This window comes from Capricornis sumatraensis, chromosome 11 (assembly GCF_032405125.1).
Source record: "Capricornis sumatraensis isolate serow.1 chromosome 11, serow.2, whole genome shotgun sequence".
NCBI lineage: Eukaryota > Metazoa > Chordata > Mammalia > Artiodactyla > Bovidae > Capricornis > Capricornis sumatraensis.
This window is the reverse complement of record NC_091079.1, coordinates 35,591,493-35,614,268: the sequence shown is the minus strand read 5'-3', so window position 1 is coordinate 35,614,268 and position 22,776 is coordinate 35,591,493. Positions and strand designations below refer to the sequence as shown.

General features: G+C 44.9%; 1 protein-coding gene and 1 pseudogene across 2 annotated transcripts in view; both read right to left on the bottom strand.

Moving 5' to 3' along the window:
• FBXO32 (F-box protein 32) overlaps positions 1–3,256 on the bottom strand; it is a 31,587-nt gene extending 28,331 nt beyond the window's left edge. For both annotated transcript variants that reach the window (XM_068983860.1, XM_068983861.1), the window contains exon 1: positions 3,141–3,256. In XM_068983860.1, coding sequence (XP_068839961.1) covers positions 3,141–3,256 — 116 coding nt within the window. The remainder of the gene's footprint in view (positions 1–3,140) is intronic.
• Positions 3,257–3,585: 329 nt separating this feature from the next.
• The window catches only part of LOC138088295 (ribonuclease H2 subunit C pseudogene), a 76,652-nt pseudogene continuing 57,461 nt past the window's right edge, over positions 3,586–22,776 (bottom strand).

The following is a 22,776-nucleotide window of genomic DNA, read 5'->3' as shown; positions in this document are numbered from 1 at the left end:
GGCGAGAACCCCATTGTTGTGGCAAAACAAACAGCCTAGTGTATGAAGCCCTGAGAACACTGCCTTGCACACAGTTAGTGCTCATAAAAATCTTAACCATTATTTTATTTGCTTATTCACTATTTTATTTGCTTGTTTTCATTTGTGCATCCAGGGCACTGGGGTAAACGTCCTGCTTCCTGGTTCAGCCTCAGCTGTACTTTTGGAGTTTTCAGAGGCACCACTGCAGGCTTGCAGAAGAGTGGCCCAGGCTCCGGGAGCTGAGATTACTCATCTGGGGGGTGGGGCAGGGCAGGGCTGGGGGTTATTGGTGAGCAGGACTGCTTGTGAGGTGGCTCAACCACCAGTTCCTTGAAGCCTTCTTGGATCACCCTAATTCCTGCTAAACTCTTTCCTTGAATTTTCTTCATCTGCCCAAATGTAAAACTTGCCATTCCTCTTAGGTAGTTTCAACTTTTTCACAAGGCGCCTCCTTGAAGCTTATCTGAAATCCTCCCTTGATCTCAGTTCAGGGCACTTAGCTGTGATGGGGTTTTGGAACATTCTGCTGCTGGAAGAAGACAGGGCCCGGGACACAGAGAGAATGGCCAGCAGGGTCCAGAGAAGGTGCTCTGGGCAGAGAAGCTGTGGTCCACACATAAAAAACACCATGGTCCCCAGGCTGCAACACATCAAGGGCACCCTCACCCCCCCCCCCCCCCGCTGCCCACCCCCCCTCTTCTTGTCCAGGCAGCTCACAGAATGGGAGGTGCAATCAGACTAAGAGCCTGAGGCCTCTTTCACAGGCCTCTGTTGCACATCCACCCCCCTTCCCTCTCTTTCAAAAGGGCCTGCCTTTTGTTTTCTCCTAACAGGAGAGGCATTCAGCTTCACCTGAGTAGGCAGGCTGGCAACCCAAACCTGACATCACAGGGCAACATCACCAGGACTGAAAACAGGAGGGATATTTGAGCCTGCAAACCCAGGTCTCAGAAGGCCAACGGCTTTGAAGAAATTGGCAGACTTCTCATGTGAAGTAGGGAAGGGATTGTTTACAATTGCTGGGAAGAAAAAAATACTCTGCAAACAAACAGGCAGCTGGTTTGCTAGGAGCTACCAAATGAGTCCTCAAATCTGACTCATCCAAGAGCCCCAAGTGGTCACTAAATGGATCACCATTTGTGATGATGGTGGTAGGCTGGCAGTTCTAGCTAAGATGGCCTGAAAAGGGAGGAAAGAAAGGAGGTTCAGGATGGGGAGAGAGAGGTGGGAAGCTAAGGGTAAACTTTCGTGGTTAAGGTAAACCTGTCTCCAGGTCTCCCCTACTATGGAGAGAGAGGCACCACTATTCTAAATAGGAGTGACACCAGCTTATCTCCCAGAGCAGATTCAGTGTGAATGTGTATGCCAAGCAGAGCCTCTGATTTGGAAACTCTCCTGCTGAACCCACTGGTCTGTCTCCCACTAAGGAACATCCTATGCTTGTATATGCGTGAGCTGCTGGGACACACACAGCTAAGCAGACCATGGCTGCACCTCCCTAGGAAGAATCCAAACTGCCACCTCAAAATGAAGTCCAAAACATTAGATCCTCACTTCTTAGGAATAAGGAGGAAGGAAGGAAGGAAGAAAGGAAAAAAAGAAGCTTCCATTCTACTATACTAAAAAAGAAGCTTTTAGTCCAGGGAGAAAAATTTAGGCCAAATAGGCAACTAGAGTCCCTAAAAGAGTCTAGAGACTGCAGTTGGTCTTTTCATTTTTCTGTAAATTTTCTGAGTTTCCATAAGTAAGATTTCTTTAGAGTGCTTCCCAAACTCCCTAGGGACGACCTCAAAGTATCTTTAAAGTAAAGGTCAATGTGCTCTTGTCTTCCCTGGCAGACCCCCAAGATTAATTACTTTTATTTTTTTCCACTGGAAAACAAAAAGTGATGCTTCACAAATCACAAACAGGTACAGGGCCCTGGAGGTCAGGACGCTGAAATAACCATATTTCCTTGATAGTTTTTGTAAAATTGAGTGCCAGGGGCTCAGCCACACAACCACTGGTAAATCTGAGTGGGAAGCTGGCCCTTGTACAGGATTCTCCACTGAAGTCAGTGCAAGGGCTGGGGGTGGGGAGCAGTGGTTTTCACCAAAGGCCACGGGTAAAGTCACCCAAGGGTGAGCAGGCTGCACTGATCCCCTCTGGGCCAAATGGCAGCGATGTGGATGCCAACTGTGGTGATGAGGGCTGACAGACTCCAGGCCGTCTAACTCCTTAGTCGCTGCTTCAGTGTTATTAAACGGGGTGGGGGTGGGGCTTCAGGCTCGGAAACTCAGATTTTCCACCACACTGACAGCTCAGGTGGAACTTGACTCCAGAGGCTCACCCAAGCCAGGCAGACTTTCTGCAGGGGATGGGCATCACTTGAAATGGGGGCGCACTCACTATACAAAGAAAACGACCGAAAGGGCCACTGAGGAAACAGGTGTAAAGACTCTGTCCTCCCACAGGCCGAGGGCTTGGGTTTTCAGCCCGCCTCCCTCCCCTCCTCCGCAGCTCTGCCTCCTCGGGTCTTTACCGACGCTCCGCCAGCACGGATGCCCCAGGGACCATCTGGTCGCCCCTTCCTGGTTACTCATCCTCCCTGCCCACTCTGTGGTCGTCTGTGCGTGGGAAGAGCCTGGAGGCGCGGCGGGCCGGACCCGTGTCCAATCCTGTCTCAGACTTGTGCTCAGAGCCCCGCCACCACAGGGTCCACCCCAGGGTCCACCCCAGGGTGCCCCCCAGGTGAAGGTCATGCGGCCCACTCGCCGGCGTTCACTCCCACCCCCACCCCCCACGCAAATCGCACGACGCTGGTGTCCTTTAAGGCAGTGGACCCTTGAAGTTGAGTCTAAGTTTTAGCATTTGGGGATAAGATCAGTTTCTCAGAGGGACCAGGATTCTGTAAGAAGTGTCCACTTGGAGACGCTGACCTTGAACAATAAGAGAAACCAAACACCCGTGCTCTGGCGACATCTCTGCAGAAACCCAGGATAATTCACTTCCATCCTTCTGGTCCGGGGCTCCCTCCTCACCCTGTTCCGGCCTGTCTGCGTCCCATTCACCCGCCCCCCACTCCGAGAGGCCAGCCCGGGTCTGTCCACCGCAGCTGAAGTTGGTGGCGACCCGCTCACCTGCCGAGGTCGCTCACGAAGCTGCCGCTCTTCTCGTCCAGGAAGCGTTTCCAGCCATCCGCCGTCTTCACCCAGCTCTGCCCGGGCGACCGCCAGTCCTGCCCGAGGAATGGCATGGCACCGCCGAGGGATGCGACGGATGGACGCGACGGACTGATGGACGGGGACCTGCCCGGCGGCCTCGGGGGCGCGCCTGCCCTGGGCGGCTGCTTGGGGTGCTTGGGGGCCGGTGAGGGAGCGGCTGCGGGATCGGGGTGCGGAACGAGGTGCGGGCGCTCGCGGAACGCACGGTGGAGGGTCGCGGTGCGCGCGAGGCTCGCTGCAGTGCAGCGCTGCAGTCCGGGCCGCCGTATTTATCATGGGCCGCCGGCCGCGGCTCTTTGTTGCCGGAAGAGCCTCCTGCTCTTAGCCCGGCCCCCCCAGCCCGGAGGCCACGTGGCTTTGTTTATAGGCTCGACTTGTTTTCCGAGGCGCCCGCGGCTCCAGCTCTTCTGGCTGTTGCACAACTGCTCGCCGATGGAAACTTGAAGCCGTGCTGCGGGGCCGAGGCTCCCACTGTTCCCTCCGCCCCGGGCCCCTCTGCCTCCCTTCCCGCACGCAAACGGCGCAGCTGCTGCGGCTCGAGCGCGAGGCCGGGCGCTCGGGGAAACTGCGCCGAGTCCTCCTGCAGCTCCCGGCCTGGCGAGGTGCGGGGAGGACTAGGCCCGGCGGCGTCTGGATCGCTGCGGATTGGGGGTGGGGTGAAAGGAGGCTCCCCGCCTCCCTGCCCCGAGCTGTCACTGTCGAGCCCCGCGGTTCCGAGCGGCCTTGCGGGAGCCGACCCGGCACTGCGCAGCCCGGAGCCGGGTAGCGGGGCGCAGCCTCCTGGCCTTTCTCACTGCCTAGACCTCGATCTCCTCGGCGGAGGAAGGGATCCGCCGCGAGGCGCGGATGGGGAGGAAGGACTCCTCCCTCTGCCCTCGAACTGTTGAAGAGTCTGCTGTCAGACCTGTCCCCCGAGTGGCAAAGGAAGGAGGAGGAGGCCGGGATGCGGCTGGTCCCCGGGCGGTGGGAGTGGAGAGCAGGGACCGTCCCCTATCCCACTCTGCGCGCCCTAAGCGAGCGGCGCTGGCTGCTGCGGCGCCCGGCGCCGCACAGCGCAGTCGGGGAGCAGGTTAGGCATGTTCTAGCTCCGCTCACTGCCCGAGCCTCCGTCTAGGGCGCCGGGGCCTGGGCTTTTGTTCTGAAGAACCGCTAAGCCCCTTCCCCTTCCTTGGTGTTTGGTATCCTCTGGGCTATTAGGCCCTCCTTCGGGAAAAATCAGGCCAGGAGTTTTGTTTTTGTTTTGGTTAGAGTTTTCAGAAAGCCCCTCCGCCCGACTGATGGGTACTGAAGGAAGTTCGGTCAAAGCCCACAGGGAGGAGGCAATGCCCCCGGAATCCTAGACCCTCACATACCTCAGTTTATTCACCTAATCCTCCTAACAGCGAGCAAGGGGTCCAGTCTGGCAGCGATCCAGCCCCTGAAAAAGGTTAAGCCTGCGACTTAGCCAGGGTCACAAGGCTTGTTTCCTCACAACCCACTGTGCAATCTGAAATCACCCTGTTTGCTCTTTGGTAATAAGCTACCACTCTTGCAGAATGTAACCTCGGGGGGAGCTCCAGCGTCTTGTTTGGGGAGCATCCCAGCCCCAGCACTTTGCCAGGCTTGGAGAAGGCCTTCCATAACTATTTGTCGTATGAGTAAGGTGAAGGCATATGGGAGGCTGCTGACCTCAGGCTATCATCTTGCTCTTCATGACTTCTAGCTATGGTGCTTTATGATCTGTTCCGATTGGTGACTGGATTGCAGAGTGGTCACAGCAGAGTAAAATCTCCATGCTCAAGAGTTAGCTTCCGCTTGATTCCTTGATTCCTCCCCAATCCCTCCCCTGCAGCCACCAACTCTGCCATCTATAAGGCTCAGAGTAGACAGATTGTGTCTTGGGAGGGGTACGTGTAGGAGGGGAAAGGAGATGTTTTTAATAAAGTCTGTTTTCAAGTAGCCAGAGTTTTCTGATTCAGGTTTTCCACCATAAATAATTTATTAGTGTAGTAATAGTAAAAATAGCTTGTAAAAACACTGCAGAAGGTCCCAAACAAATGATAGTCACTATGATCCGGCTCATAGATGAGATAGTGTTGGGTCTGGCCTGTGTTGGAGAGAGCTGATACCTGCAAGGGAGCATAATTAAGGGATGTGATCATTAAAGATGCACGCTAGCTACATGTCAGCAAGCTATAGCTCTGTAGAAACTACAGAAGGCAGAAGATTTGAATTCTAATTCTGCTAGAGCAACATATTGTCTGTCTGACCTGGATGAATGACAGATTCTGGAGGCCCAGGTTTCTCAGCTGTCAGGAAAGAACAGAGTCTATAAATGTCTACCTTTCAGGATTGTTTAGAAAGTATTTTAAATGGGATTATTGTTACCGGTTCTTTTCCCTTTGGTTGTGTAATGCCCTCACGTGGCACATGGCCTCTTAGTAATATGTAATTCCCTGATTCTTTTTTAAAAGTTGAAATATCGTTGACTTATAATATTATCTTAGTTTCAGGTGTAGAGCATCATGATTCAGTATTTTTATAGATTATACTCCACTTAAAGTTATTACAAAATAATGGCTATAGTTCCCTGTGCTGTACAATATATCCTTGTTGCATATCTATTTTGTACATGGTAGTTTCTATCTCTCAATCCTCTACTCCTATCTTGCCCCTCCCCCCACTATTATCCATTACTTTGTTCCCTTTGTTTTGTCTGTTTCTGTTTTGCTAAAGATATTCATTTTTATTTTTTAGATTCCACATATAAATGATAAAATATTTGTCTTTCTCTGACTAATTTCACTAAGCATACTATTTTTTAGGTTCATCCACATAGCTGCACATGGCAGATTTTTGTTCCTTTTTAATGACTGAGTAGTGTTCCATTGTGTATATACACCACACCTTCTTTATCCATTTGTCTGCCGATGGAGACTTCTGTTGCTTCCATATCTTGACTATTGTAAATAGGGCTGCTATGAACATTGGGGTGCATGTATGTTTTTGAATTAGTGTTTTCATTTATTTTGGATGTATTGCCAGGAGTGGGATTGCTGGATCATATGGTAACTCTTATTTTTAGTGTTTTGAGGAACTTCCATACTGTTTTCCACAGTGGCTGTACTAGTTTACACCCCCACTAACAGTGTACATCCATATCGTCATCAACATTGGTTATTTTAGACTCTTTGATAATAGCCGTTCTGATAGGTGTGAGTGATATCTTATTTTTGTTATTTGCATTTCTCTAATAATTAGTGATGTTGAGTATCTTTTCATGTGCGTGTTAACTATCTGTACATCTTCTTTGGAAAAATGTCTACTCAGATCTTCTGCCTGTTTTTTTTTTTTAAATCACATTGTTTGTTTTTCTGATATTTGAGTTATATAAACTGTTTACATAATTTGGGTATTAACTCCTTGTCAATAGTATCATTTGCAAATATTTTCTCTTGTTCAGTAGGTTGTCTTTTCATTTTGTTGATTTTCTTTGCTGGGAAAAAGTTTTTAAGTTTAATTAGGTCTCATTTGTTTATTTTTGCTTTTATTTCTTTTGCCTTAGGAGATAGATACAAACAATCTTGCTACCATTTATGTCAAAGAGTGTTCTGTCCATGCTGCCTTCTAGGAGTTTCATGATTTCAGAATTTACATTCATGTCTCTAATTTTGAACTTGTTTTTGTGTATGGTGTGAGAAAATGTTCTAATCTCTTCCTTTTACATGTGGCTATCCAGCTGTCCCAGCACCACTTATTATTGAAGAGACTCTCTTTTTTCCAGTGTATATTATTGCTGCCTGCGTTTGTAGCTCAATTGACCATAGGTGCATAGGTTTATTTCTAGGCTCTCTATACTGGTCCATCGATCTGTGTGTCTGTTACTGCACTACTCTCATGCCGTTTTGATTATTGTAGCTTTGTAATATAAACTCAGTACTTCCCTTATTCTTAACACTGACTTTGGCCATGTAGCTTTCTTTGGCCAATGGGATGCCAGTGGATGTGATGTGAGCAGAGGATACCATGTGTGTGTTTGTCTGACTGGGCTTGTCTTCTTGTACTTTTACCAAAACCATGGCAAGAAAATACTCAAGTAGCCACTGCTTCTCAAGCCTTGGTCCTAGGATGCAACACATGAAGCAGACACCCCACTTGTCCCACAGATATGGTAGCAAGAAATAAATATTTATTTTTGAATGCCACTCTGATTATTGTGGTCTTTTATTACACAGAATTCTTGTGTCAGTTGCTGACTAGGTTTGAGTAGATAAAACTCTATGGAAGTTTTAACTTAAAAAATTTAAGCACAAGTAGGAAATCACAATTTTGAAGTCCTTGACTTTTTGGCTAAGAACTAATCTCAGGAAGCTTCAGTGTTTGTCTCTAGTCCTTTGGCTTTCTCCTTCTGTGACTATCATATCTTAGCTCTGCCATTACTAATGTCTGAGTGACTGCTTTAGATTTCCCACACCATTAAAAATACAACTTGACACTTTTTCCAACACATAGTTTCTAACCAGGAAGCCTCGTAATGCTGAGTCCTTCAGTATAAAGAATGTACTCGGCCATGTCTAGACCAATTACCTTGACTCTGCAAAGGCTGTGAAGTTGGAATCCTTATCATGACTGAGCAGTTGAGAACCACAAAGACAAAAGTTAGTGTGATGCCTGTGGACTCAAGATATAGAAGCAGAAGGATACTCTGAGAATTTCCCAAGGCCCAGTCTGGGGAGGAGCATGGCCTAGGGGCTTGAGCAGTTCACACAATGCAGGTACTGTGTCTGAGTTCCACTGCACAGATATTGAGCCTCTGCCTCTGCTGAACAGCTTTGTGCAACAGACTGACCAGATCGCATGCTGAGTATTCGATTATTTATCTGTGTTTCTCCCCTATGGGCTGGGAGCTCCTTGTTGGCAGGGCTATGTCATCACAGTGCCTAGCATAGTGCTTGGTACATAACAGATTAACCACAAATAACACAGTGAATGTTGAGCTAACCCTGGGATGCTGGTAGTGCCATGTCTTTACCTACTGACACCTTATTATTTCTAAGCACATGCAGAATAGGGAGGTAGGAGAGTAACGTTCCCTAGTCCTGCCCTGCATATCTGAATTTTCCAACAATGATGCCTTACCAGTTGATGAGGCAAATAGAGAAGGTGGTGGCTTCCCTCAAAATGATGTTTTCATGTGCTTGTTACCTTGATGGCAGATACTAGCCATACTGAAGATAGTGTGCCAAGAGCTTTGCAAATGTAATCCTGCTTAACAATCCTCACAAAAGCCTGTGAGCTAGGTACCATTATTCCCATTTTATAGATGAGGAAACTGAGGCTCAGAAGAGTTAAATAGCCTGCCTGGGATAAACCAGCTAGTATGTGGTGGAACCCAGGCTGGTACCCAGATCTAACTTCAATTCCAGCTGGAGCCAGATTGACTGGATTCAAATCATAGTTCCCTCCTGAAATGGCTGTGTGACCTCCGGCAAATTACTTAACCTCTCTGTGCTACTCTTTCCTCATTTGTGAAATGGGAATGATGGCAGTACCTACCTCAGAGGGTATTGTGAGGATTTATTGAAGTAATGTGTAAAAATAACATATAATAGTGCTAACATCAGTAGTAGTTATTATTTTCATGCAAAATTTGCTTAAGTCCATTTATGCCATTTCCCCACCAAATTTTAAGTGTTGAGGACATGGAGCACAGCTCACTTAGCTATTTTCCAGATATGAGACAATGTGTCTATTGGAGCAAACTGTACAATGAAACGATAGTTTACATATTGTTAGTAATTATTTATTGCACTTGAACTCTGGAAGTGGGCCTTATTCTGTTCCAAAGACTACACTTTCAAAGTTAAACCTGGCACAGTTGTAGCCTGATTACTACCATGTAAGGCTGTTTAGAGAAACTGTTTGTAGAGAACTGTGAAAAACTTGGTAAGTATAATAAATATGATAAATATGTTTCTAATTCAAAATGACATATTTTTATAGCTTTGGCTGAGGGACTGACTTCTTCTCCCTGAAATGTAATGATATTTTGATTTTTCATAGTTTCTCTTTCTAAAAGGGTGTTTTTTTCTGTGTGTGAAAAATACTTATCAGCAGTAATTGTGAGTTAAAAATAGCTTGTTGGGTTGGGCGGGGGCTGGAATCAACAAGTTTGTTGGCTCAGCCTGTTCAAGTTAGAGTAAATTTTATAAAGGAGGAGTTAGTGTGTTTTCAGCCTGCTAGTGTTGTCACGAGGAATGTATGTTTAATGCTACAGAAATTTGCATATGACCTTGTGCCTTGGCTGTCTAGGGTAGGGCATCCTTGAAACAGTGTGAAATATGTCTACTAGGTGTGTTTGAGCAGGAACTGCCAGCTGTGTGTTATTTCTGGGTCTCTGGCTGCCAGGAGTCCTGCCAACAAAATTAAAGTTGGTCAGACACATGTCACTGCAAATATTCTCATTACTTTAATGAGAATCATTTGCTGTTCTTCAAATGGGGGTTTGGTTCTGTTTCTGAGAGAGGGTCAAGGACATTTTGCTATAATCCTTCTTTTATAGGTCAACTTTAATGAAAAAAAATTTTTTTTTCTCTTGATAAGTAGCAGAAAGGATTTGGAGACAAAACTACTAACTTTTGTATAATATAGGGAAATAAATGAAACGGCAACATTTATACCAATAGCCCAGACTTCTAGTGTCTTTTTAAAAAATCCACAGATTTAAAATATGTGAATGTTAAATTTTGTTATATTAAAGTTTTATGTTACATTTGTAATGGATATAAAGCTTTAAGTACAGTATGAGTGCTTGAAATTGGTTAAAACTGTCTATAATTCTTCAAATAGTATCTTGAATGGTTGAGTAGCAAATCTGAGTTCTGAGATTTCTCCTATGCAAAAGTAGCTCAAACTAAAGTTTGCCTAGGCTTTGTGTCTGTGGTTCACTTACTTATCAGCACTCATGTTCACATAAGTTTGTGAGGTATGTGATTTATTCCGTGAATCCAGATGAAGGTGAAGAAACTAATGACCCAGATGAAGAGACTAATGCTCGGGTATGTTAACCACTTGCTTGAAAGTCTGCTTATGAAAATCAGAATCAACTTTTAGAGATTACCTAGTCCACTTCCAAAGGAAAGAAACTCACTCAGGAACACAGAACTAGTTAGTAGCAGTCCTGGGAACTGAGAAACATGATACCAAGCCAATAGGGTTAGAATATTCCATTAACCTTTTCATACTGACCACTGTCCCTGAGAAAAATAAAATTTGAAATAAAATTCAAATCTTTGCTTTGCACATTCCAATGATTGGATTTTATCAAGAGTTTCATCAGTGAGTTTGGTCCAAAGAATAAAAGAAAAATGGCCACAGGTATTTGAACCCTTAAAGAGACTCCTCTTCAAAGTTAGGCTCCTGAAGAAACAGCACATTTGAAAAATCAAGTGCCTTGTAAGTCATTACTTGAGCATCAGATTGAATGCAGATGTACAGCCTGTTATATTTTGACAAATCGTAATCACTGCAGGTTTGGACTTGTCAACCCTAGTGATTGGAGAGAGGGTTTATGAATTATAGAGAGTGTGTTTCCTCATATGAGTCAGCTACTGATTTGTCAAGTCCTGGAGAAGTCATTTAACCTGTTTGGTGTTCAGTTTTCACATTTGTGTACACATGCATGGAACAGACTTGGTTATACAATTCTATGACATCATTGGTTGAAGGGTGATCAATAACAATCATTATAAATTTTCATTGGGAAATAGGAAAACAATTCTCTGCTGTGCTTTTTCTTGGGTCAGTTGTCTATCTTGTCTATCTCTGTCTGTCTTAGCCATGGTTTTCCCCAGAGTCTATAAGTGAATTTTCTTCTCTGATGTGTTCCCGATGCTTGGTGCATAGGAGGTCTCTGTGTATGTACAATTGAATTTCTAAGTCATAGCCTAGAACTGTGGTCTCTGAACTGAAAACCATTTTACTGTTTGCCTCAGGTGATTCAATGAACCCATGATTTCTTTTAAACAACAGTACATTCATTTCAGGAAGAAGAAGGTAATTTTAAAAGAAGTACAGAATGTTCATCTTTCCCATTTTGATTACTGCCTGAGAAATTCAGTCCCTTAAGAGACATAATATTTTCAACCAAGATTTGCTGTTGATAGTAATTTAAGAAATAATTTAGTCTTTTAAACATCTGCTTTGCTAAAAGTGGTATTCCATAAAAGCTTTTGCTAAATGTCTTCAAATGGTGTGTTTATTAAAGAGATGGTACGTAAATTAGATTGTTTCTTCTATCAACCAAGTAAAAGGAGTGGTTATCTTTCTTCTGTTTTTTGATCATCTTACAGGCTGTAGAATTTATGATAGAATGTCATTCATTCATTGTCTCAGCAAGGATACATCACACCTTTGTTATGTTCCTGGTCCTTTTCTATCTAAAGCAGCTTAGAGATCACAGAGATGACCATTTACTCTCAGAGGGAGTATAGGCCATAGGGAAAGAGAGACACATAAAAATACACTCCTAAAGCTGTGTGATATGTGCAGTGATTGAGGTTTACATGGAAGTCGTTGGGACATCCACAGGGAGGGATAAATCACTGAAGCCAACCTAGGACAGTCAGGCGAGGCTTCCTGGAGATGCTCCTGGGGTGAGTCTTAAAAGATGAGTAAGAACTGATGTGGGAATTCCCTAGTGGCTCAGTGGTAAAGAATCCACTTGCCAGTGCAGGAGATGCAAGTTGATCCCTGGGTTGGGAAGATCCCCTGCAGAAGGGAATGGCAACCCACTCCAGTATTCTTGCCTGGGAATTCCCATGGACAGGAACCTGCTGGGCTATAGTCCTTGGGGTCACCAAAGAGTTGGACATGACTTAGCAACTAAACAACAACAAAGAGCTGATGAAGCAAAAGGAAATAAAGATGGGAGTGGGGTGGCTACATAGGTAGGGGAGACAGACCAACGACAAGAGGAGGGGAATGGCACTGGGTGCAGCAGAGTTCAGACTGTGAAGCAGGGAGTGAGGAGAGCTGGGGTGGGGGTGGGGGGGCATGGCAGAGAGCTCAGCGAGGGTTGTTGGAAAGCCTGGGCTTATTGCTCTAAGTGGTGGGAGCCAGGGAAGAGCTGTCAGCAGGGGAATCTCATGGTTGATGGTGCTGTAGGTACGTATCTCTTGGGTGTCAGAGGGATTAATGGAGAAGCATGTGGACAGGAGACAGGGGACAAGTTAGGAGGATGTCTCCAGGCAGCAGCTGATGAGCATCAGAGCCAGGAGAGAGGCAGCTGGGGCGATGAGGAGGGGATGGACTTGAGGTGTGTGTAGGAGGTAAACACTGCAGGATTTGGCAATCGATTAGATGCAAAGGATGAAGACGGAAGTGCTGAGGAGGGCTTTCAAGATTCTAGCCTAGGTGAAAGGAAAAGTGAATGCTTGGATGGGAGGCTGAAGACTAGAGTCTCATTGTTTGAATGAGGCCTCACTTTCACTGGTTTAAAGTCGAGAACAGAACGTACTCTGTGTTTTCTTTGTCGGGGGTGGGTAGGGGAGATTGCCTGTGTTGCTGGAAGGACCTTTTCCTACTTGCCCAGACCTGCCCAGAAGGAGGCAGGAACTCTCTTTGAAACAGCATCCAGAGGGGCTCTTCTCTTTTGCCCTCCCCTAGCTATCTGGTCCATATGAGATGGCTCTTCTCTGCCAGTGGTTGCAGCACACAGCCTTGAACCATAAAATGAAAAGCTCCCTTTTCACAGGCTGTGAAAAATGTTACAAATATATATAGCGCTATTTCTCACTACAAATAAGTTCTAACAAACTTTCTTTTAAACAAATAAGCCAAGAATTATAAAATGCCCAAAACCAAGTGAATGCATGTGTGTTGAAAATTTGTTGTGTGTATGTGTTTACCATCTGGTTAGTAGCACCCTCCTGCTAGCATCCTGATTTAGGGGGGGATACCCCACTGTGTCTTGGTGGGAGGTAGTGCTTATTTCCAAATATAGGACCTGAGGGGACCACATTTTCTTGCTCCCTGCTGTGGTCAGGCCAGGGGCAGACATGTGACTTAGACTTGACTGATTACAAACACTCCCAGGAGAACGATGGAAGGAAGTTGGTGGCTTCTTGTTGGAAGACATTCCTGGCCAGCATCACTGGAGGGGTGCTGCAGCAGCTTTGCCGTAGTCCTTGGGCTCTCTCAGTTCCCACCTATTTTCCACACCTGTTTCTTCTGTCTCTTGCTGATGCTATGGACCCTGATAGTCTTCCAATAAAATCTTCGTGCTCAAGAGAAATCAACAGGGTTGATTTCTGTCGCTTGCAAACAACAATCTTGACAGTATGGAACTCCCATGTAGGAAAGGTATTCAAACACAGGGTCTCACACACACACACACACCCTCCCCCCACCCTGCACTCCTTTAAGCCCTGTAGTCTCATGTGCTTACGTGTAAACTGGGGCCAAGGGTTGAGTTAGACCAGAGAATGATTTGTAAGTATTAGGGCTTACCAAAAGAAATCATCTGCTGAGAAAACTGGACTCAGGCCCAGACAGGGGATTTTGGTTTGCACAAAACTGGCAGATTTAGAAACATTGAGACAGAGAAGAATGCTGAGCTTGCCATGTGTGAAAGAAAAAGATGAAGAATTGAAAGGCCGAAAGCTGTAGGTTTTTCTTGTAAATCCATGCCATGTGCATCATCAGGGCAGCAAGACCGAGGCAGTGAAAATTCAGTGGGTGATGTAAGTTTCCTTAAGGTATACATTTTGTTATAAACAACTTCTAAAATTGATGTTTCAGGTAGGGGATTCAGCTTGAAGACAGAAGAGAGGGAGGTGTGTGCCTGACTTTTAATCTACATTAGTTTATTTAATTCACCCTGAAAATTGCAAAGTAACTGTACTATCCTGATTTTATTCACCAAGAAACTGTATAGTTAGACTTGCACAGCTTATAAGAGGCTGAGTTGGGATCTGAATCTGGGTCTTTGACCCCAAAACTTATGCTCTTCCTATGAAACCTTTCTGCCTTCTGAAGTTTACGTGAAACCAACAGGGAGAATAAAACAGAGAGTAGGATACTAGACCTCAGGAAGAAAATTCTTCCATGTAAAGGAGAGTTGAGACCATAGCTGACTGGTTTGTAACACAGCTGCCACGTGGACTTGGGGAGGGGGCCTCAATTGTCTTGGTGTCCCATACCATCTCACCCCTAAATAACCAAGAAACTCACTTTACAGCAGAGGAAATACAGCACTGGCCTCTTGTTGACAAAATTAGCTGATATGACTGTGTGGCCCATCACTCAGAAGCTTGATAGAATCATAGAATGACCTAAAGACCGCTGGGAAATAATGTCCTTTGAGTCTCCTGTCCTAAGAAATAGACTAAATATAGTGTTCCACCAGATTCAGAATACAAGGTCTTGGAACCCAGGGGGAGGTGGTGGTACCTTCATCTTGTTTTTAGATTATTACACCTAACAACACACTTAGAGTGTTTTGGGGCTTTCCATCCCTGAGATCTTGGGTTGGTAGGTTTGGAGGTCCTGGTTTTACCAGGGACCACAGACATAGTTCCATTAGAGCTGAAGCTGAAAGTGTGCCTGGCCATCTGAGGCACCTCACTGACTTCCCACGTGGTGCTCGTGGTAAAGAATTTGCCTGCCAAAGCAGGAGAGGTGGGTTTGATTCCTGGGTTGGGAAGATCCCCTGGAGGAGGGCATTCCAACCCTCTCCAGTATTCTTGCCTAGAGAGTTCCATGGACAGAGGAGCCCGGCGGGCTAGCCCAGCGGGGTATAGCACATGTGGTCACAAGAGTCAGACATGACTTAACGAATAAACCATGGTCGCAAGAGTCAGACATGACTTAACGACTAAACCATCACCACCATGCCACTGGACCAACAAGCAGTCGGAAGGCTACTGTGTTGTCTAGAGAGACTGATTGATCCTCATTATCAAGAAAAATTAGGTTACTGCCACCCAACAAAGCCAAGAAAAAAACCACATCCAGAGCCCAGAAGACTCACTGGGTCACTTCTTAGTGCTCTCACATACAGTAATAATGGTTAGTGAAAAACCATGACAACCCAGTAAATATTGGGTCACTAAGGGCTCCAAACCTATGGAAATAAAAGGTTGACTCATCTGTCAAGTAAACAAAACTCCAGTCCTCTGCAGCGCTGAGAGTGGGGAGAAGGTGGATTGGGTGGAAAAAGGAAGTTTGGTTGTTGATTTCGGTTCTTTGATCAGCAGCTGAGGAGTGGATGGTAGTTGCTGTAGGTATCTTATCTAATCAAGTACTGTTTCCTTTTTCTGCTTGTCTTTCTGCTACCTCTAGTAAAGGGTGTGTTACAAGTTAGGTTCCAGGTGAGAATGTGACCATTCTGAGATCTTTTTTCCATGACAAGGCAGTTTGTGAGACTTGGTGTCTCAATAATGTTGGGGATGAGAGTTTCTTCATCTGAGTGAAGGACAAGATGGATGCTGAGTGGATGCAACACGGTAGCCCAGGCTGGTGCCTCTCAGCCTCTCTCCCTTTCTCTTCCCCACAATCATTTTCTAGACCTTCTCTAGACCTAGGGGCTTCCCAGCTGGTGTTAGTGGTAAAGAACCCACATGCAAATGCAGGAGACATAAGAGACCCAGGTTCGATCCCTGGGTCAGGAAGATCCCCTGGAGGAGGACATGGCAACCCACTCCAGTACTTTTGCCTGGAGAATCCCATGGACAGAGGAGCCTGGCGGGCTGCAGTCCATAGGGCTGTGAAGAGCTGGACACGACTTGGGTGACTTAGAATGCATGTACACACTTTCGACTTAGGGCTGAGCCCAACAGACCACCTCATCTGGGCTCTCTTGCCCTCTGGTTTCCATTTGGGTTTGGTCAATGGGAGTTACAGGCAAAAAAATTAGAGAGTGGGAGGAGAGAGGTCGGAATATTTCTTTCTCTTTGCTTCAGCATCTTTGGCCCAAGTCTTTTATGACTTTGGTTCCTGCCAGGCAGCTCCTCTGCCCTAATTTCAATTCTCATTGGATTCTGCAGAATTGCTTTTCTCCCCTTGCCCTGGAAGACCCAGAGGTAACAACAGCTTCCTGCTGTCCTTGTCTCTTGAAAGCTCCCTTAACTCTATCCACACCTCCGTAACTTATGCCTTCATTAAAACTGCTTATGTTAGACCATTGGAGCAGAGTTTTGTAACCTGCTGAGCCCATGTGTGATACAAATTGGGAGCTGATTTCATTTCATTGAAGCAGAATGTTTTCATTTTATTGAAGCAATCTTCATTTTCCCAGTAGTATTTCTTGAAAAAGAGTTTCTACAATATTTAAATCAATTTGATCTACAAATGTTTGATTTACATGCAGCCATGCCAGGAATCATACAAAATAAGAGGAGGAGGAGGGCTATTTTAAAAGTCTCTTTTACCTAAGAAAATTAGGCAGATATATTTTCTTTCTTTTAAGTTTTATTTTTTAAATTGAAGTATAGTTGATTTACAGTGTTTGCCAGTCTCCACTATTCAGCAGTGATTCAGTTATACACACATAGACGTTCATTTTTAAAATATTCTTTTCCATTATGGTTTATTGGAGGATACTGAATATGGTTCCTTGTGCTAGGCAGTATTGCTTGTTGCTTATTCATTCTATTATAAATGTAATAGTTTACATAGACTAATCCCAAACTGCCAACCTTCCCTCCCCTCCTCCCTTCCCCTTGGCAACCACGAGTCTGTTCACTACATAGATGTACGTATTTTCTTCCTAGTGTTTTTTATGGTGAGTTACATCATTTCTATGTCATAAACGAGAAAGTTGATTTCTGTAGACTTGTGGTAGAATTTAGCTGTTACTCTACTTTTTTTGATTTGCTGTCATCAAGTTATAATCCTACGGGATATGCAGTAACCAAACATTCATTTATTCCTTCTCCAAGGTTTTATGGGGTACTTACTGAATGCCCCTTAAAGTCCTGACACTGATGAAAAAAGATGAATGAGGGATTGTCCTCAATCACCAGCACAGTTGGGCACAGTGAGAGAGCCATGGGCAAGTTCAATCAAGTCTTTGCTTTTGAGTGTCCTTATTGGTGAAAGTGATACTAACATTTATTCATTTAAAAATTATTTGTTGCTACGTGCCAATGCTAGGCACTGGAAGAATAAGACTGAAAAAATGCCCAGAAAAGAAACAAATGCTCCAAAGCATACAAAACAAAAGCAAAAACAAGGTGAAATTAAAAAACCCCGAAGCCAAACAAAAACCCCCCAAACATATACTCAGATGATCTCTACGGTAATAACATCTGTAGTCTAGGGACCCATGTGGAGTTCTTGTGAAAGTTAAAGGAGACGTTTGTGGTGCACCAAGCACATAGTCAATGCTTAATAAATGTTTGAGATTATGATCATCATTTGGGGAGACAGATCCATTGTAATAAAATGTCATATATGGTACATGTGTGCAAAATAGTCGTGGGGCACAGTTGGAGGAAGGAATGTATTCTTTTATGGGGAAATCATGGATGGTTCCATAAAAGAGGTAACATTCGAAGGGCAAACCTCACTTCACTGGACAAAGTAAAGTCAGTCATATCCTGATTCTTAGGCTCAACCCCATGGACTGTGGCCCACCAGGCTCCTCTGTCCATGGGATTCTCCAGGCAAGAATACTGGAGTGGGTTGCCATTTCCTCCTCCAGGGGGATCTTCCCAACTCAGGGATCGAACTTGCGGCTCCTGCATGGCAGGCAGATTCTTTACCACTGAGCCACCAGGGAGGTGAAGCCCTTTATTCTTTGAGCAAGTCTTATTCTATTGTGGAAACGTTATAATCTAGTTCACTGACCCCCCGTCGGCAGGTGGTTTCCAGTCCTCTGCTCTGACCATGTCATGGTAATTAACCTGGATACACACCTTTTCCCCACTTACCAAAATATTTGTTGGTTAGGTTCCTGGGATGATAATTTCCAAATCAAAGAGTGTAGGCATTTTAAATTTGACAGGGATTGTCCAACTGCCATCCAGAGAGGCTTAATCAGTGTGCACCCCATCAGTAATGTGCCAGGGTGTGGGGCCATTATTAAGTGAAATAAGTGTCAGTGGAACACGGGCATGCAATACCATGACAGTTGATCTGACGATACCCAGACGGCTACTCGGGAACTAAGGGATGGGACATGCTGGATAAAGGAATGATTCACCTCCCAGGCGGAATGGAGCAGGATGGTGCAAGATTTCATAGTTGGCCTTTTTACCTGCAGTTCTACCTGCCCAGTTCAAACCTGTGTTGTTCAAGAGTCAACTGTATTACGACCCATGATTTGTTACCTCCACCTGTAACATTCTCCCTCAGGTATGGATTTTATCTCACTAGTTGCTACTCATTCTTTAGGTCTTAACTGTGTCTAGGGAGGTTTATCTGGCACCAAAAGAACAGACTTGGTTTCTGTAGTGATCATGGTGAAGCAGGACAGATGGTCAAGCATACCATCCCATCCCCACCTCTTTCGGTAACAGTTACTGCTTTCCTTTGGGGGAAGACGTCCGCTTTTATGTGGGTTCTGGTGGGGCTGATTAACAGAGCCCACCTCCCACCACAGGAGTTGCCAGGTAACCAGGTTGAGCCAGTCATAGTCCTTACTGATACCTCCCCCCACCCCCAGTGACTAGCCTATCCATGGTCATGTGACCTAAGCAGAGCCCATCAAGGTCTTTCAAGAACTGATTTCAAGAAACCTGGAGAGAGCGAGGGCATTTGTTTCTGATGGGGCTGCTAAGCTAGAAGCCTGTGCATCTAGGAATACCAGCGGCTTATCTTTCTCAACGGTTGAGAAAAATTATCTGCATTTGGAGAGAAAAGGATAGGGGACAAAGGGAAGACAGAGATGAGGAGTAGAATGAGAGTGAGAGCCCTCTTTAGAGATTAGTTCACCTACTCTAAAATTCACCCTTTTGAACTATACAATTCGGTAGTTCTTAGTAGAGTCACAGATTTGTGCAACCATCACCACTGATAATCTGTATAATTCTGTAACATTTTTATCACCCCAAATGAAAACTGTCACTTTTTATAATCACCCTCGATCTCCCCTCCTGGATCCCCAGCCCCTGGAGACCAACAATCTACTTTCTGCCTATTCTGGTTGTTTCATAGAAATGAAATCACACAATATGTAGTCTTTTGTAGCTTGCCTTCTTTCATTTAGGATAATGTTTTCAAAGTTTACCCATGTTTTGGTGTATATCAATACTTCAGTTCTTTCATGGCTGAATAATATTCCATTGTATGGATATGCCACATTCTGTTTCTCCATTCACGAGCTGACATACATTTGGCTTGTTTGGGGGCTTTTATAAATTATGCTTCCACGAATTTTTCATAAAATCTTCCACAACAGTAATAAATTATTTCTGTTAATTTATTAGATTAACAAGAAAACTTGTTAATCTCGGTCTTTCCCATCAGACTCTAAGTCTATGAGTGTAGGAAAGCTAGACAGTGCCTAAATCCTAGCAGGTTTTCAATAATTACATATTTGCTGAGTGAATAAATGAAAGACATAGGAGTATGATCCCTATTTTACAGATAGGAAAGCTGAAGGTCTGAGAGATTAAGTAACTTGTCCAAGTCACATAACTGGTACATCCATCAGAGTTCCTAATTATAAACAACAGAAATCAACTCTGGCTGATTTAAGAAGAAAAACAGTTTATTGGCAGACTATTGGGGAGCTCATAGAATTATAGGAAGACCCAGGCTTAGAAAATGAGATGGAACAAAGGGAGGCAGCCAAGACTAACGCCAAAATCATGCCTGAGAAGCAGCCTAGCAAGAACACTGCTGAGACCTCCCCTGAGCAGAGCACATTCCCCGTGCACTGCAGCCACCATCACTGTCGCTGGATATCAGACACTACTGCTCTGCTGCTGGCCTCACCAGAATGCCTTTCTCTTAACCCTACTTCTTTGCACCACCAGTTTCTGATTGAAAGCTCATGGACCCAGCTGATTGAATGTGACTTAGCTGCAAGGGAAGCTGGGAAAGTGAGTATCTTTTAGGCTTCTATAGTGAAGATGGGCTCTGTCTCACCCTGGAACTCTCAGTGGGGAATTCTCTAGGACAGGAAGATTTAGAATTGGATAGAAAAAACATATTAAAAAAAATTCCAATAGGAGATGGAAAGCTAGGTCTCTCCAAATTGAATACATTGTCGCTGTTTGATAGCTTCCGACAAAATGCCCAGTTCTCTGAACTTTTTGAGTCAGTGAAAAGCTTACTGTGTTATTTCTCATCTACTCCCCACTCTCCAAATGTCAGGTGTCAAAACTTTGACAGGTCATCATGTACTCAAGAGGTCTGTTAATTTCTTATCTATTCCCTACCTTTTATTTTAAAAGCAAATCCTGCCAGAATACAGTGCCCTTTTAAATGTAAACTGAAGCGAGTGGAGTGCCTTAAGAAAAGAAAAAAACCAAACAAAAATACCCAGAAAAACACTTGGGCTTCAGCTTCTGATCTTGCCATGTGATCGGGGAGTTCCCCTGCTGCTTTGACCTTGAGAGGAGTGGCCTGGTGGCTGTGTCTCCCATATGGCTCTTCCCTGGGGTGATGTCCCCAGGACTTTTCATGGATGAACTCCCTATGTCATTTCCTCAACATCACATCAGGGGAAGCCAGCCCCAGACCATCCATCAGATGTTCATTAAACAGAATTGTGACAAGATCCTAGAGGCTTCAGGCTGAGTGAAGCAGGATTTGATTAGTTGTTCAGTTGCTCAGTCGTGTCTAACTCTTTGTGATCCCATGGACTGCAGTATGCCAGGCTCCCCTGTCCTTCACTATCTCCTGGACTTTGTTCAAAGTCATGCCCATTTAGTCAGTGATGCCATCCAACCATCTCATTCTCTGTCACACCCTTCTCCTCATGCCCTCAATCTTTTCCAGCATCAAGGTCTTTTCTGATGAGTTGGCCAAACTACTGGAACTTCAGCTTCAGCATCAGTCCTTCCAATGAATATTCAGGGTTGATTTCCTTTAGGATGGACTGGTTTGATCTCCTTGTTGTTTAAGGGACTGTCCAGAGTCTTCTCCAACACCACAGTTCAAAAGCATCAATTCTTTGGTGCTCAGCCTTCTTGGGCTTTGATTAGATCAGTGTAAAAATGCACTCCCTCTCCTCTGCCCTTGGGCACACGGATAATTAAGCCACATAGTTGCTCACAACCACTGTGGAGGTGCCAACCTCCCTGTATTAAAGCCAAGAGACTTCAGCTTTGCCAGACGTAGGGGAAGTACATTCCAGAGAACAAGGCCATTTCTCTTTATCACCTTGTATATTCCAGCTGGGGGTTGGAGCAGGGAGAATTCAGAGAGAGTTTGGTTCACCCTGACCATTTTACAGAAATTAGGCTGGGAGAGGTACAGTGCTTGCTTGAGCTTACATAGCTCAAAAGTGGTAGGGCCAACACAAACTTCAGTTCTCCATCTCTAAAATGGAAGTGATAAAAATAAGAAAATATTTGGGACTCTCCTGGCCATCCAGTGGTTAGGACTCTATGTTTCCATGCCAGGGGGCCCGGGTCTGATCCCTAGGTGAGGAACTAAAATCCCACAAGCCATGCGGTGTGACAAAAAACAAATTAATTAAAAATTAAAATAAATGAAATATTTGCAAATCAGAAGTTTGCTATGGCATCAAATCAGAAAATATATGTGGAAGCAGTTTTATACAAATAGTACATAAATTTAGCACACCTTGAACTAGTGTTTAATCTCTTTGTACCTCAGTCTCATCACTTGTGAAATGGGAGTAACATCATCAGTCCCAAGTCACCCCCTGGGACACCAAGTGCTAACCACTGGGCTACCAGGGAAGTCCCTGTGCCATCTTTGAGAACATGCAGCCTCAGGGTACTGTCCTGAAGGCTGGACTTGTTTTACACCCTGGCTCTGTTGGTGCCTACAGGCTGGCTGGGTGCCTACAGGCTTCCTTTTTTGGGGGACATCCATTTCCTTGATTGTAAAAACAGGGGGGCAATGGGCTCTTTTTAGTTTTAGTAGGAGGTGTAGATTTTGGAACTGAATTTACTCATTTCCTAGAGTAGTTAAGCTTGTGGATTCTAGAATCAGAGTCCTGGGTTCGAGGGCAGTCTTGTGTGACTGGGCAAGTAATTTAACCATGCTGAGCCTCAGCTTTCTATCTGTAAAATGGGGATGAAGAGGCTACTTCTTCAAGGGTTGTTGTGAGGATGGAATTAGACAGTACGTGTGCACTACTTAGCCTGGTATCTGGCACCGCGTGAGCTCCTGGTAAGTACTGGCTATAATATTAATGTTAGTCGCTCAGTTGTGTCTGACTCTTTGCAGACCTGTGGACTGGGGCCTGCCAGGCTGCTCTGTCCATGGGATTTCCCAGGCAAGAATACTGTAGTGGGTTGCCATTTCCTTCTCCAGATAGTATGAGTAGTAATAATATAATATTAGTAATCACAGCTATTGCAATGGGATTTCTTTTCTGATGTGGACCATTTCAAAAGTCTTTATTGAATTTGATACAATATTATTTGTT